The following is a 15,425-nucleotide window of genomic DNA, read 5'->3' as shown; positions in this document are numbered from 1 at the left end:
GTGCATTCACAGCCCCGAACAGCACACGGAGGAAGACACAAAGAGGTAGACAGTCTCTGCTTAGGAGCATGCCATTTAGTTGGGGAGACAAAGCTTAAGAAGGAGAACCAATCAGGGAATATTACAAAGGGACGTGTAAGCAAGTAAGTGTGTAATAATAGGGGACAAGTGACACAGCTAAACGCAGAAGGGACAAGGAGGAAAGAGGGGTGAACAAAACACCACGGGGTCGGATTAGTCAGGCCAGGCTCGTTGCCTAACTGTAGAGTAGCCTTCATGTTCCCTTCTGCGGCATCGGTGAGGAATAAAGTGGTGCAGGAAATCCAGATCCACAGCATCCATCTCCCCCCTCCTTATCTGCAGTCTCTCCGTCTATCACAGATGGAAATTAAATTGATCCAACAATTTGCTCTCCTCCAAGCCCTGTTGGTGGTATCTACCTAGTAATTTGTGCTTTTTCTTGGTGTTTGCAAATCGATTACTATTATGGGATGTGGACAAATCTGGGCCTGGGTCCAGTAGGTTGGGGGAATTATTGGAGCACACACATGTGTATGCACACCGAAATCTTGGAAAAACGAGCTCTCGTTTCTGTGTATTTTCATCATTGAATAAAACCCTCTTCAGGTTTTTTAAAAGCATGTTTAATTGCACTCAGATTGCATTTTTAGGGGATTTATCTGGGGTATTTCATGTTGCTCCTGACAGGCCCAACCTTCAAACCACCATTGTTGCCAGATCTTTCGTTTCAAAAAAGCCTTGCTCTACCCAAATAATCTTGCAGAGCTATCCTCCCCCCTATAGAAATACGTATAGGCATTTATCTAATTTGATAAATAAAAAATGTTGCTGCTGAAAAGCTTGGGAAAGCAGACTTTATCTAAACACTCAACTTCATTGTTCTACCTTAAAAACACGTTTGAAGCCCTTCTGAGGATTGCAAAATTCTTTGAAAACAAATTAAAAATAAAACATTTTCTGTGATTTCGTTACAGATTCTGGACAATCAGGAAGTCCAAGCCACAATGATCCTGCCAAGAATCCTCCAGGTAAATATGTGTTCCAGGACGTTTGCAATCTGACATTGCAGAACAAAGGTACCACTGTGTAGATAAACTCCCCAAATTGGTCAGCTGCCTATTTTGTTCTGGCGGGCAGGTATGATCAGGACAAGATGTGATTCGGCTCAGGCCCTTCACGGTGGTACATGCTTCCATATTGGCGTCATCAGCATTTACGTAATCGCCAACATTTTCATTTTTGTTGGTTTTTCTTTGTAAATGGATATGCGTGTATTTTAGTTGTGTATTTTTCAGGTGCTAAAAGTCATTGCTGTTTGAAAAGCAAAAAACAAAAACAAAAAACACACAACAAACAAATACAAAACAAAACAAAAAAACACCCCCCCCAAAAAAAACACCCCCCAAAATTTCATTTACATCTTTCTTATAAAACACACATGAAAAAGTAAAATTTTTCATACTCTCACTATAGAGGGTGGTAGTGGTGGTTGGTTATGTTGTCGGTGATGGAATTTTTGCAAACGAGTTTTTATTCTGTAAGGTTTTTATTGGATTCCCAGAATCAGGAAATAATGAGAGTTGGACTTTTCATTTAGTGTAATGTATGCCAAGTATCCTCTTTATTTTCAGAAGTTGTTCCAGATCTGAAAATGGGCTTTTATAGTTTGGCTGTCTTCATGGTTTTGTTGCTCCTAAATCTGAACATATAGACTTTTGATATTGATTTAGGAGGGGTGTCTTTTCACATGAGGTAAATCCAGTGCAAAGGAGAACTTCTAATATTTCAGTGTTGTAAAAATTTTAATTATATCTGTAACTTTGGTAAAGAAATGCTCTAAGAATAAAGCTAACAAAAACAAATACCAAAGCAAACAAAACAACCAAACAAAAAAACTCAGATGCCATCCACGTCCCCAAATAATTGCATCTTTATTTCCATGGAAAATAAACCAAAAAATTTAATGAAAGTTTCCTCATGTAGACTTAGTCTTCAGCCCTTCATTGTCTGATCTTCCTTGTCATCATGCTTTTCTAATGTGAGGTTAAATACCAAAAGAACCCCAGAACTACAGGTGTCAGATTAGCCTTGTTTTAAATGGTGTTGGAAAGATACATCAAGTAAATATCCAAATAAAAATGCAAAGTCAAACAGAATATTTTTTTTGTGTGTCTTGACTGTATTTTTATCTTAGAAAAATTATTTTTTTACAACTATATATTTACTCTGTATTGTACAGAATCATTTTGACAAAAATAATATATACTTTAAGGATAAAAGTTCTATTTAAATTTAGATTTAAAAATGAATACTAAGTTGATTTTTCATTACTTTCATCAAAACATTTTAATATTATTACAATTTGATAACAAAACATTAAAAAGACTGAACAATTTTAAATGTAAATTTCAGTGAATTTATTATTTTATTTTGGTATGTCTGGATAATTAGAATCCCCAAAAGAAAAACTCTTTATAACTTTATAAACTATACACTGATTGCAATGATAAATTATTTATATAATATAATGAATTTTGTCAGAAATTTTCTGAAGTTGAGAAAATTTCATGAGCTTGTAATCTTTAAAACATCTTCTTAGTTGACTGATATTTTCTATGCGTAGCAAGAGAGCCAAGAGTGAAATGCACCCAAACATGTTCTTAAAGCTCCCTCACTCACTTTACAAAGAATGGGAAAGGAAAAGGAACCTTCGAGTAGAAAAAGAGTTGATAAGTATTTTAAGTCAGCTTAAATAACGGGTATGTTCTGTGCCTTAGAATCACACCTTGATTTGAAATTAATAAAGCTGTTATTTGAAATGCACTTCTGAACATGTACAGAAATAATTATGCTCACATAAGAATGTTCTTTCCTTGAGCAGAACAAAACTCTGAATAGTTATGCAATATCAGAATTCAACCTTTCAATATCTGCCCTGAAGTTTTGTCACGTCTTTTTCTTGCTGCATTCAGTGTAGCATCTCTTAATCTATATGTTTGCATATAATATGGCAAACAGAAAAAAAAAAATCAAACCTAATTTTTTTCCTTTTAAATTTTCCTTGGAAATTGAGCCTTTTTGAGAAATATGTCCTAAAACTAGGTTGTTAAATATTGTATATACATACATTATGCAACAATTACCAGTTTTTCAGAGTTAGAATATAGTAAAACATATATATACCAAAATCAAATGTAATATAATTAGAATATTCTTTGATGATTCAGAAACATTCTATCATTTGAACATGCTTTGCGTATATCATTATATTATGGCATGAACCGTAGAGACTATTGAGGAATTCTGTTTGATGAAATTAAGAACTTGTTCTGCAATACCTTGAAATAAATCAAGCTGTTGGGAACGTAGACTGGTTTCTAATTTGAAATGTGAAAAATCAGAGCTTACTAAGGTTTTTGTATTACAGTCAGTTGAGATAAATTATACTTATTATTAAAAGCTCTTTTCATAAGTGCAAGCATGTTTGGTATTTTAGAGTGTAATTCATCTTTGCGAGGCCCTTTTCATCTCTGTGTTCTGGCCTTGGCTGAAATGTGAAATCTCCAAGTGGAGTTTCAATATCTGGAGAAGGCACAGATCCCTTTATGGGAAACACCACAACCTACTACCATACGAAGTGAAACCACCAAATCATTTTGCTGCTTGCATTGTTATAACAAAGAGGAGTTAAATTAAACTTTTGGGAAAGATCACCTTGATGGTCAACACTTTTCTTGTCTATTGGCAGTTTTCCACTGAGAGATGGGAAAGCCATGGCAGTTGCTACCATCCACCCCTGTGTTCATTTCCTAACAGGTTGGGAAAGAGATAGCAACAAGGCATGCCCTTGTAGAGCTACAGGCTCTTTGACATCTTTTCCCCACTGTTGACAGGAGGATGGAGTCCCATCCAGGCACCTATCCGAGCAGATGCATGTGTCTCTGCACAAACCTCCCCCCATGTGGCTTCTCTCCAGCATCAGACCTGAATGTCTGACACGGAGGCCACTTCCTTGTGGATTCCTCTGGACTCCTGAACTTCTGGCGGGTGACCTTAAAGTCCTGCAAATCGCACTACGGACATCTTCAGATAGGCAGTTTTTAACTTGTCTTTCTTGATCGGGCTTAGTACGCAGTGAGCAAACTAAACACAGGTGAACAAAAGCAACATGTTTTGGAGAGGAGGGATATTTGATACTTGTTATTTTTAAAAGCACTTGTGTAGTTTTGTTATTTTAAAAACACATTTAAATAGTCCTTATGGTATTTCCTTATGCTATTGGTGATTAATATTTTGTTTTTGTTCCTTGTGACATGGTGGGACTGGGCCCCATACTCTTTTCTGGGCTGAAGGTGCTGAAAAGGTTGGATGGTGTTCAAGGACATGACATTCTTCCTTTGGTCAAAAAGCCTCAGGGCCACTTTGTTTTTTATGATGTACCTTATTCTTGTTTATGATAGACTCAGAAGTTATATGCTTATGTGCACTTAGTTTTAAATATCAAATTCATCTGTTGTAAGCAACAGAACTATAAGAGCCCTCTCTCAATATTAGGAAATAATTGTTGTGGACCAAATGGTGGTACATCATTCATTTATGGACTTAGATTCAGATATAATTTTATTTCTAGTAAGTTAAAACTCCCCTGCCACTTTTAGGAAATGTGTGATTGGACTATAATCTTTAAAATTAGCTTTGACTTGCTCTATTCTTTTACGTCTCTACATTTCTTGGCTATGACCTTGTTTGATTTCCCAATCTCAGAGATTGGCCTAATGCTGGAATGGTTAATATCCAAGGAGAACAAGGCCATCTGGACGTTAGATTTTGCCTCTAAGTCATTTCAAAGCTGAAACCTTCTTTTAGAAATAGATAGAAACATCGATGATGAGAATCATTGATCAGCTGCCTCCTGCACGCCCCCTAGTGGGGATCGAGCCTGCAACCCTGTATGTGCCCTTGACCAGAATCAAACTCTAGGTCCTTCAGTTCTCAGGCTGAAGCTCTATCCACTGAGCCAAACCCGTTAGGCTAAGAAGGCTGTACTTTTGTGATGTGCTTTCACATGGCAGGAAATATAACAAAAAAACTTTGAATCCTAGGGCAGTTTTTGCAAATTTTATGATTTAGTCTTACTAAGTATTACAAGTGTCATTAACCAGAGCTTTCTTACTTGGAATGGCATGAATTTATTCTACTTTTTTTTTTTCTTTCACATTTTATAGGGTGCTTGTGCTGTTTTGTTGATTTTTGCATGTAGTCTGGCAAAACCTCTGGGAGCAATTAGGATCATGTATTGAGTGTACTAGTACATCAAATAAGCCACCTATATTCTCTCTGGAATAAAGATGGAACCAAATACAATTAATTGAATAAACTAAACAACGAGTATTTGCTAACCATAGTAATATACTTGCCTTGCCATAAAGAGATCTTTAGCCCTAGCCAGTTTGGCTCAATGGGTAGGACATTGGCCTGTGGACTGAAGGGTCCTGGGTTAGATTCTGGTCAAGGACATGCACCTTGGTTCCTGACTCGATCCTCAGCCCTGGTCAGGTTGCATACAGGACAAAACAAATCGATGTATCTCTCTCACATCAATGTTTCTCTTTCTCTGTCTCTCCCCTTCCCACTCTCTCTAAAAGTCGATAGAAATATTCTCATATGAGGATTTAAAAAATTAATCTTCAAATTATAAAGATGTTGATATCCCCCAACCCTATTATATAGATTCTGAGAATGAAACCAATAGAGGGTTGTCATGAAGCTAAGGAAAACAACCAAGTAATTATCAAGAAAATGAGCCCAGCCTCTGCAATTTTATATAGTTGTCCTCTGTTGGGATCACTACCCATGTTTACTTAAATCTTCACTTTTCCCCCCAAACTTGGAGTTTGGGACAAACAGTAATTTCTACTAGTTACAAAATAATATAACATCTTTGTATTTGTATATGAAGGAGGATATATTTGCCTAGCCCTTAAAGGATCTCATAGAGCATGTGTTTTTTTTATTGTGTGCGTGGTGTGTGTGTGTGTGTGTGTGTGTGTGTGTGTGTGTGTTTGTGAGAGAGAGAGAGACAGAGAGAGAGAGAGAGAGAGAGAGAGAGAGAGAGAGAGAGAGATTGATTTGTTATTTTACTTATGTATGCATTCATTGGTTATACTTGTATGTACCCTCACCGGGGATTGATCCTGCGACTTTGGTGTACTGTATGACAATCTAACCAACTGAGCTACCCAGCCAGGTCTCATAGAGCATTTCTGTCTTCAGAGATGGTGCTCAGAGTCAAAGAAAAGAGAAAGTTTATTTATTTTTTAAATCATAGACTGTATACTCCTCAATTAATACGTTTATACCTTCTCCTACTCATATCCTCATTTACTGTATCTACCAGGAGAATCAAAATGTTTTCCATGGGGGAAAATTCCCTCTTTCATGATACTTAGAAGTAATTTTAAACTTTGGCACTAAACAATATGCAACAGAGTATAAACAGGCTTTCTATTCATAACAGTATAAATGAAAAGACACTAAAAGGATTGGTGAACTGTGGTCAGGCCTGAAGTTGTAGGTAAAGCTTTTAAGTAATTCGAGAATGAGGTCTGTGCAAGTCAGTGCTAAAATCAAAGGATTTTTTTTCCTCTCTAACAGATTTTGTTTCAGGAACATTTTTCCTCTTTATCCTCTGAGGTTTTTTTTTTTTTTTTTCCTGTTTTTTTTTTTCTCTCTTTTTAAAAAAATACAACACATTCAGTAAAGTTCTTCAATGTTCAAATTTACGATAGAATTCAGAATAAAGGAAGAGAAGATGAAGAAAGTGCCTTTTTCACCAATTACTGTTAAAAAGCTCGGAGGATCTAGAGCCCTCAGCTTCTCCGTTGTACATTATGATACTTGTGTACAGCTCACCCCTCTGAGGTTAACCACCAGAGCAGTTGGCACCACGCCATACCTCTACAATGGTTCCAGCCTAATTACCTGTAATATTTAATTTTTTGGGGGAAAAAATATAATTTAGTAATATCCTATATGATTATGAAAGAAAGAGATTTTTGCACATCTCCCCAGTCAACAAATAATATTAACTGAGTGTCCGCTGGTTGCTGAGTTCAGAGTTAAGTTACACTCCAGGAAACGGTATTGGGCAACTCCTGTTGCCTGAGCTCAAAATAAGGAGTAGAGACAGTCATTTGCTCTTGAGGAGTTGGGTATATACACCCTTCCACACCAAGAATAATGAGCAGTCTAGAAAGAGCTGTCTATTGATGAGTTTTTTAGCTGAAAGATATTTAATGAGCATCTATTATGTGCATGGCATTATTCTAGGAGCTACAGAAGTTAAAAACATGAGTTACCCATGAGCTTTGCCATCCCCAAACTTTTCTGTTCATAAATATATACAGTGTCTATTTGCATACACAACGGGGTGTGTGGCAAAGGTAGGTTAACCATGGTTTGTATGGAGAATACTACAATAATTAGTGAATGATAATACAAGAATAAACTCACATGCAAATGTGTGTGTGTGTGTGTGTGTGTGTGTGTGTGTGTGTGTGTGTCTAAATATTATTTAGTGCTACAACTCCAGTGTCATAAAAGTTCAAAGTTGTGAAATACTATTTCAGCCATTGTAGAAAGCATGGTGTGAGTGGGAAATATATGAACTTTGGAATTAGACTCCCCCCTGAATGAAGGCTTCATGTTTTATCACAGTCATGAGGGCCATGGAACATATGAGCCAATCAGACCAGTTTCTTGGAATTATTTAGCACAGTCAACTATATCCAGGCCAGTTGTAAGCCTCAGACGGGAGAGCATACCTGGTGAGTAGCAGGAAAGTGAGGGCTTTTGATACTCCTTTCTCTTTCAGCTGGGTTGATCAAGAAAACTTCCTGCAGGAAATATCATTAGGTGTGGAACCAAATAGAAGTAGCTTAGATTTTACCCTGCTATTTCATCTATACTTATAGGGTACTATGCAAACTAGTCGGGACTATGTTACTAAATGCCCCATTATGCCATTAGCTGCCCAGGAAAGCTGGGCAGCGAGCTACGAGTGGCAGAGAACTACAGGGGGGATAGGGCAGCTAGTGGAGAGCTACGGGAGGGTGAGGTAGCTAGCTACAAGTGGCGGAGAGCTACTAGCAGCAGCGGGCAGGGTGAGGCAGCCAGCTGAGGCAAGTGAGCTACTGGGGCACGGATTCGTGCACAGGGCCTCTAGGAAAGAAATAAAATGGCATAAACAATGTTACAAATCAAGATAAAAGGCATTGGATTAGGTTGGAGATTATATAAAAGAAGCAAAAGGAACAGATGTCCTCAAAGTCTCATGGTGAAATCGAATTATAATTTTTAGATCCTCAGTTTTGTTCTAAGCCTTTTGACATCTCAGGAAACGTAGAATGAAAGTTTGTTGCAGTTTTTAGTAGGGATATGAGAAATAGTACAATGTATTATTGCAGGTTTCTTTTCCCTTGACAACTTTATCTCTGGGTCCCTTGTTTTAACATTGTATAAATATTTTTCCCACTTGCCTCTCCATGGTGTTACTACTTTCTAAAGCCACCAACGTTTCTGTCTCCACTGACATTTTTCTCTGTCCCTGTCTTTTCCTGGCCCTCTCCATATTTCTTCCTTATTCTATTTACTTCATCCTAGCAACTTATTTTTTTACTTTTAAAAATGCATCTTTGTCCTTTATTCAGATAACTCCCTTTATCCAAATGCCCCATCTTTCTCTCTTTTTTTTCCATGACATGACATGAAAGACTCTAAAATATTTTAACTTCTTTTGCAACTGGGCTTCTGTCCTCACTGAGATTATTCTCATTACCTCCATGACTTTTTTCATAGGAGTCCAGTAGTTACTCTGCATTCTATTCCTGCTTCCATATTCTTGAGCATTAATTTGATTCTATTGACCATGCTTTACTTAAAAATTCTCCCTTACTTTAAAAAGAATGTTATTTTATTGTGGTAAGAACACTTAACATGAGACCTACCCTGTTAACAAATTTTGAAGTATCTAATACATTATGGCTGACTATAGTTATAAGGCTGTACAGAAGATCGCTAGAGCTATCAATCTTGTACAACTGAAAATTTATGCATGCTGATTACTAATTCTCCTGGTGGCCAAAACTTCACTTTTTGATTCTATGATACTGACTATTTTAAATGCCTAATTTTAGTGGAATCATGCAGCATTTGTCTTTCCATGACTGGTTTATTTCACTTACCACAATATCCTTAAGGCTTATCCATGTTGTTGCATATTATAACATTTCCTTAAAAAAAAAAAAAAGGTGAAATAGTATTCTACTATATGTATATACCACCACATTTTCTTCACCCATTCATGTGTTGGTGGATATTTAGTTTGTTTCCACATCTTGGCTATTTTGAATAGTGCTGTAGCGAACATGGAAATTCGGGTATCTCTTTGAGATCTGATTTCAACTCCTTTGGATAAATATCTATAAGTGGGATTGCTGGCTCACATGATAGTTCTATTTTCATTTTTTTCAAGTAACTTCCATACTCTTTTCCATAGTGATGACACCACTATGCACTCATACCAGCAGGGTGGGATGCAAGGAACCATTTCTCCATGTCTTCCACTACACTGTTTGCCTTTGGTGTTTGAGTGTAGTCATCCTGACAGAAGTGGGATGATATCTCATTGTCATTTTGATTTGCCTTTGCTGAGGATCAGTCACATTGAGCCTTTTCAAATATGCCTGCTGGCCATTGGTATAGCTCATTGACCGGCTAACTCATTAGTCAACAGAGCCAAATATCAACAGTACAACAATTGAAATTTCTTTTGAGAGCCACATTTTTAAAACTTAAACTTCTTCTAATGTCACTTCTTCAAAATAAACTCGCCCAGGCCGTGGTATTTTGTTAAAGAGCCACACTCGAGGGGCCAAAGAGCCGCATGTGGCTCTCGAGCCCCAATTTGCCAACCATGGGTACAGCTTCTTTGGAGAAAATCAGTCCTTCACCCATTTTAAGTCAGGTTATTAGTTATTTATCTTTATCACTTGCTATTAACTTGTAGGAGTTCTTATAGGAGTTTCTTGTAGGAGATTAACCCCATAGTAGATGTACAGTGTGCAGCCATTGGCTCCCATCCCATAGGTGGCCTGTTGATGGCTTCCTTTCCTGTGCAGATGCTAATTCGTTTGTTATAGTCCCACCTGCTTAGTTTTGCTTTTGCTGCCTGTGCTTTTGGAAACGGGGTCCCTTTCTGGTAATCCCAGAACCTTTGTGAGATTTTCCCCTCATGACTCTCTTTTTACTGATTTGGGTTACATCGGTTAATAAGATCACATAGGTTCTAAGTGTACATTTGTATGATGCATTGACCTGCATATTGCATTAGGAGCCCACTACCCAGAGTCAAATCCCCTTCCATCACCATTTAGTTGGCTCCCTTTATCTTTTCCTAGCTCCCACCCTCTTCCTCCTGTGAACCACCGTACTATTGTCTGAGTCTGAGTTTCAGTGATATACCATCCCACATATGAGTGAAGTCATATGGTTCTTCGTTTTTTATGACTGACTTAGTTCACTTAGCATAATATTCTCAAGGTTCATCCATGTTGTTGCAATGGCGATAGCTCATCTTTTCTGTGGCTGAGTAGTATCTACGTTCATATCGTCTTTATCCAACCATCTATTAAGGGACACTTGGGTTGCCTCCATGTCTAGGCCACCATGAATTATGATGAAATGAACATAGGGGCACATATATCTTTGTGAATAAATGTTTTTTTTTAAAGTGTTTTGGGAGGTAGATACCGAGAAGAGGGATAGCTGGGCCATATGGTAACTCTGTTCTTAACTTTCTGAGGAATCGCCATACTGTTATCCTGAGTGGCTATACTAGTTTACATTCCCACCAACAGTGAGTAAGGGTTCCTTTTTCTTTAACTTTCCTAACACTTTACCTGTCTTGTTGATAATAGCCATTCTAGCAGGTGTGAGATGGTATCTCAGTGTCATTTTGATTTGCATTTCCCTAATAGCTAGTGGAGTCCAGCATCTTTTCAAATATTTGTTGGTCATTTGTATGTTTTCTTAGGAGAAGTGTGTTCAGATCCCCTGCCCACTTTTTGATTGGAAGGCTTGTTTGTTTGGTGTTGGGTTGTGTGAGTTCTTTATGTATTTTGGACATTAACCCCTTGTTGGGGCTGTTTTTGTTTTTCAAATACTATTTCCCATTTGGTTGGTTGACTTTTTGTCAGTTTCTTTTGCTGTGAAGAAGCTTTTTAGTTTGATATAGTCCCATGCATTTATTTTTGCCTTTACTTTCTTTGCCTGTGGGATCAAATTCGTAAAATATTCTCTGAGACCAACATCCACAAGTTTAGGCCCTGAATAGCCAAACAATCCTGAGAAAAAAGGAATGAAACTGGAGGATCACACTATCTGTCTTCAAATGATACTGCAGAGCTACAATAATAAAAATAGTATGGTATTGGCAGAGAGACAACCACACAGACCAATAAAACAGAATTGCGAGCCCAGAAATAAAACTACATATATATGAACAAATAATTTTTGACAGAGGAGCCAAAACACACAATGGAGAAAAGAAAGCTTCAATAAATGGTGCTAAGAAAATTGGAAAGCCACATGCAAAAGAATAAAACTAGATTATAGTTTGTTTCCATGGACAAAAAGTAATTCAAAATGGACTAAAGAAAAGACCTAATCATAAGATTTGAAACTAAGTTACAATCACTTCTTGTTATTCTTAAATATGTGCCTTTGGAACAGCCTTCTCTTCCAGTGTCCAGACCAAAGTGCTCAATGACTGATTGTGCATGTTTCCCTATATGTTCCATGGCAACACATGCTGCAATTCATTCACATTTCTAAAATTCGACTCATTTTCTTTTCTACCCAATTTCATTTTTTCTCAATGCAAAAGATATCTTGGGGCTATCAGAATCTACCCTAGGGGCTACCCTTGGTTAGAGTAGCTCATGAGTTCCTTCTAAAGAACTCTCTTTCTTATCCTCCACATATTCATTCATCATCTCCTTTAAAGGTCATTAGAATCTGCTCCCACTTCTCAGTCTCATTACCATGATTTGGGTTCTAAATACTTTATTTCTTGCCTGAAACTATGCAAGGACCTTAAGATTGCCTCTATTCTTTCCTCACTCTTTCCTTCTCAGATGCTATAAATGAGTACACTTAAAAAAACACAAAAACACCCCCCCCCCAAAAAAAAAATCTGATTTCCTTAAAGGTTCTGTGTGCTCATTCCTTATATACTCATACTATGGGCCCAGTGCAGGATTTCATGCATCTTGAAAGGAACTGTGGGCTGTGAGGCTACGGTGGGCAGGGGTGGGTCTTGCCCATCTTCCAAACCCCTGCACAACCCCTCCTGCCGCTGCCCCAGTGCCCTGCCTGCCAGCAGCCCTGCTCCCCATGCTGCTGCTCCCATGTGCTGACTCTGGCCTCCCTCACACTGCTGACAGCATGGAGCCATTGGGACTGCTGCCATCAGCAGGTTTGAGTGGGTCGGTGCCATCAGCAGATGCGAATGGTGGCTGCTGCCCAGATTGCCCCTCAGGAGCAAGGGGAGGTAGAGAATCCCTGAGGGGCAATTGGGGCTGCCAGCCACAGCTCCCACCTGCTGACAGTGCCGAGTGATCAGGACTGGTGCTGGGTGCCAGCAGAGGGTATAAGCAGTGGCTCCAGCGCCAGCACCAAGCATGTGGGAGCAAAAAATTTCCAGTAACCACCAGAGGCTCTTCCCGATGATAGCGATCAGAGCCCTGCCTTGGTCTGGTGCCCCTGCTTACCTGCCCCACCATCCTGCTGCAGCCTGTGCCTGCCATGTTCTGCACTCCTCCCCTGGTGGTCAGCCCATGACATAGTGACTATTTGGTTGTTCGGATGTTCCGCAGTTTGGTCTATTTGCATATTATATATATATATGTGTGTTGAAATTCTACTCAGAAACCAAGTATACCCAGTTTCCTTCCTTTTCTTTTCTTCCAAGTGATATGCTGTCTCCTTTGCCAGGTCTCCCAAATCAAGCCTTGGTCATCTTTGCTCTCCAAAACTATTACATCTATTTTATCAGGTCACCCTGAGCAGTATTGGACAACTCTGTCTCTGTTATGATTGGTGTTTTGTATCATAAACTTTTGCTTGCACATCTCTCCCGCTAGTAGACAGTTGAATTTTTTAAATGAGCAATTTACTACTATAACCCAATATCTTTTTTTTTTTTTTTTTTTTTTTTTTTTTGCTGGACACTCTCAGAAACATTACTCACGAAAACAGGATGTCAGTGCTCAGACTTTGCTAGCCCAGCTTCTCCACTTTACATGTGAAAACAGAGCCAAGAGGTTAAGTGATTTGCCCAAGGTCTCACTTAGTTATTGGCAGCTGTAGGTTAAAACTCATTTTTTTGCATGGGTCCAAACCTTAAGTCAGGAGCAATCCCACTCCATCATTATTATTCCCCCACCCACCCCCCAGCCCCCTGCCCACCTAGGTGCACTGCCTTGTGATAATGTGAGAAAAGTTTGGCCTTGGCTATGAGCAGCCTGAGCATTAACGGGTATGCACTGCCACGGAAGAGAAAGAGATGAGAAATCTTTCCGCTAGGATTTTCAGCAGAACCAGGGTCTGCATCTCCTGACACAGAGGTGCCAGCCACACTGAGTCTCTGGGGGCGGTTGTGACAGCTCCAGCTTCTGGGACAAGGGGCAGTGGGTGGAGGGCAAGGCGATGATGGAGGCGACTCTTGAGTGACCTTTGCCTCAGTGGGATGAGCTCGGGGAGGGAGGTCAGCTGAGAGATTTCAAGGCGGTGGGGTCAGGGGCCCATGAAGGCGAGGCTTCCTCTGCACCACATTGTTGTCCTTGCTAGAGCTCAGCGGTCCCATCTTGTTCTCTATTCCAACTTTCTCCCAGTGCATGCGCCCTGCATTTATGTGGGTCAGGGACCACGCGTCACAGAGTCACACGTGTCATTTAAACGCAGTAAATGCTCCCCTTTCACAACGCGGAGAGACAAAGGACCAGCTCTCTCGGGCTATGGTTAGTTTTTTTTGCAGCATTCGTTTCCCCTACCTTTCCAACTGTCTTGCAGGGCCTTGTGGTCTCTGGAATGATGTCATAGGTAACGGAGAGTTCAGGTGCAGTTTTAATACATTGATGGAGGCACCTAATTTATACTGCACCTCGTTCCAGAAAACTTTCAAGAGGCCTTGCACTTCAATAGCTTGCAATTTGTTACGTCTTAAGAGACGCCGCTCCAACGTATTTTTCCTTTCTTTGCGGAATGTCCACTTTCCTCCCAGCGAAGGTTAGAGGCCCCCTGTGCAAAGAGGCCTCGGACATAACCACCCCTGGGTCACGGCCATGACTGTACCCGCTGCTCCGCGGAGTTTCTGTCATTGCTCTTCCACTCAAGCACCTCAGGTTCTTTTTACAGTGACCGCCTGCATCTGAAGTTTCCTTTCAATTTAAATTCTTTCCCCTCTCCATATTTGCAAGGCCTGCTTTTGCAGCATATGGCTACAATTTAATAATGCAGAGCGTTTTCCTCCTCACAGCTGGAAAGCTGGGATTGTTCTGTACCACAGATAAGAGTGGACGGCTCCAGGCTCGTTAAAATCACTGAACTTTGCAAAAGCTAAGCTTGTTGGGTGTTTTGTCCTGTGAAAAGGCACCCAGGGGACCCTCACATGCATGCTGGGAAGGAGGGATCAATTCTATAGCAATATTTTATAAGTGGAATAAAATACTTAAAAAAATCTATATCTATCTATCTATCTATCTATCTATCATCTATTGCAATATCTATCCATCCATTCATCCATCTACCATCTATCTAGATATTTATCTAGGTATTTAACTACCTGAGTTTTAATGTTTCTGTCTCATAGGATTATTGAATGTGATTTAAAGTTATTAGGCAAATCTAAAGTCTCATTCCTTCTTTCTTTTTCTGTAATTATAAGAGTATCAAGATATCAGGTAATTTAAAGCAATTACCTTTGTGGGGTAATTTGACTCTTGTTGGCTTTTATATAATAATGTCATTGATGGAAGGAGAATTTAAGGGGGAAAAAAATCAGGTTTTGGTTTTCAAAGTTGTTACCAACCCTTTTGGGTCTTTTGACGTGTATTCTGCTCATCAGGGACCGTGCACACTTCCATTTCATTTTATGTAGCACAACCAGGGCAGGCTCCCGTTCTCACTGAGGTGTTTCTAAGTCTTGATCCCCACCCCCATACCTTGAGCATGTCCATGTCCCCATGGCATTCAGAAGGAAGAAAACCACTCGACTTTCAGATTTGTGCACTTATTAATGACATGAGACACACAGACATGATGTATTCTTTTATATACTATATGTT

At 39.3% G+C, this 15,425-nt stretch overlaps 1 protein-coding gene across 15 annotated transcripts in view; it reads left to right on the top strand.

Moving 5' to 3' along the window:
• NFIB (nuclear factor I B) overlaps window positions 1–15,425 on the top strand; it is a 221,980-nt gene that overhangs the window by 130,530 nt on the left and 76,025 nt on the right. For all 15 annotated transcript variants that reach the window (XR_004987200.2, XR_004987201.2, XM_036434081.2 and 12 more), the window contains exon 3: window positions 996–1,049. Coding sequence is in view for 13 of the 15 variants with exons in the window: in XM_036434081.2 (XP_036289974.1) it covers window positions 996–1,049 (54 nt within the window). In the remaining 2 variants the exon portion in view is untranslated. The remainder of the gene's footprint in view (window positions 1–995; window positions 1,050–15,425) is intronic.

This window comes from Pipistrellus kuhlii, unplaced genomic scaffold, assembly GCF_014108245.1.
Source record: "Pipistrellus kuhlii isolate mPipKuh1 unplaced genomic scaffold, mPipKuh1.p scaffold_m20_p_12, whole genome shotgun sequence".
NCBI lineage: Eukaryota > Metazoa > Chordata > Mammalia > Chiroptera > Vespertilionidae > Pipistrellus > Pipistrellus kuhlii.
The sequence above is the reverse complement of the archived record's forward strand: the minus strand, read 5'-3'. Positions and strand labels throughout refer to the sequence as shown.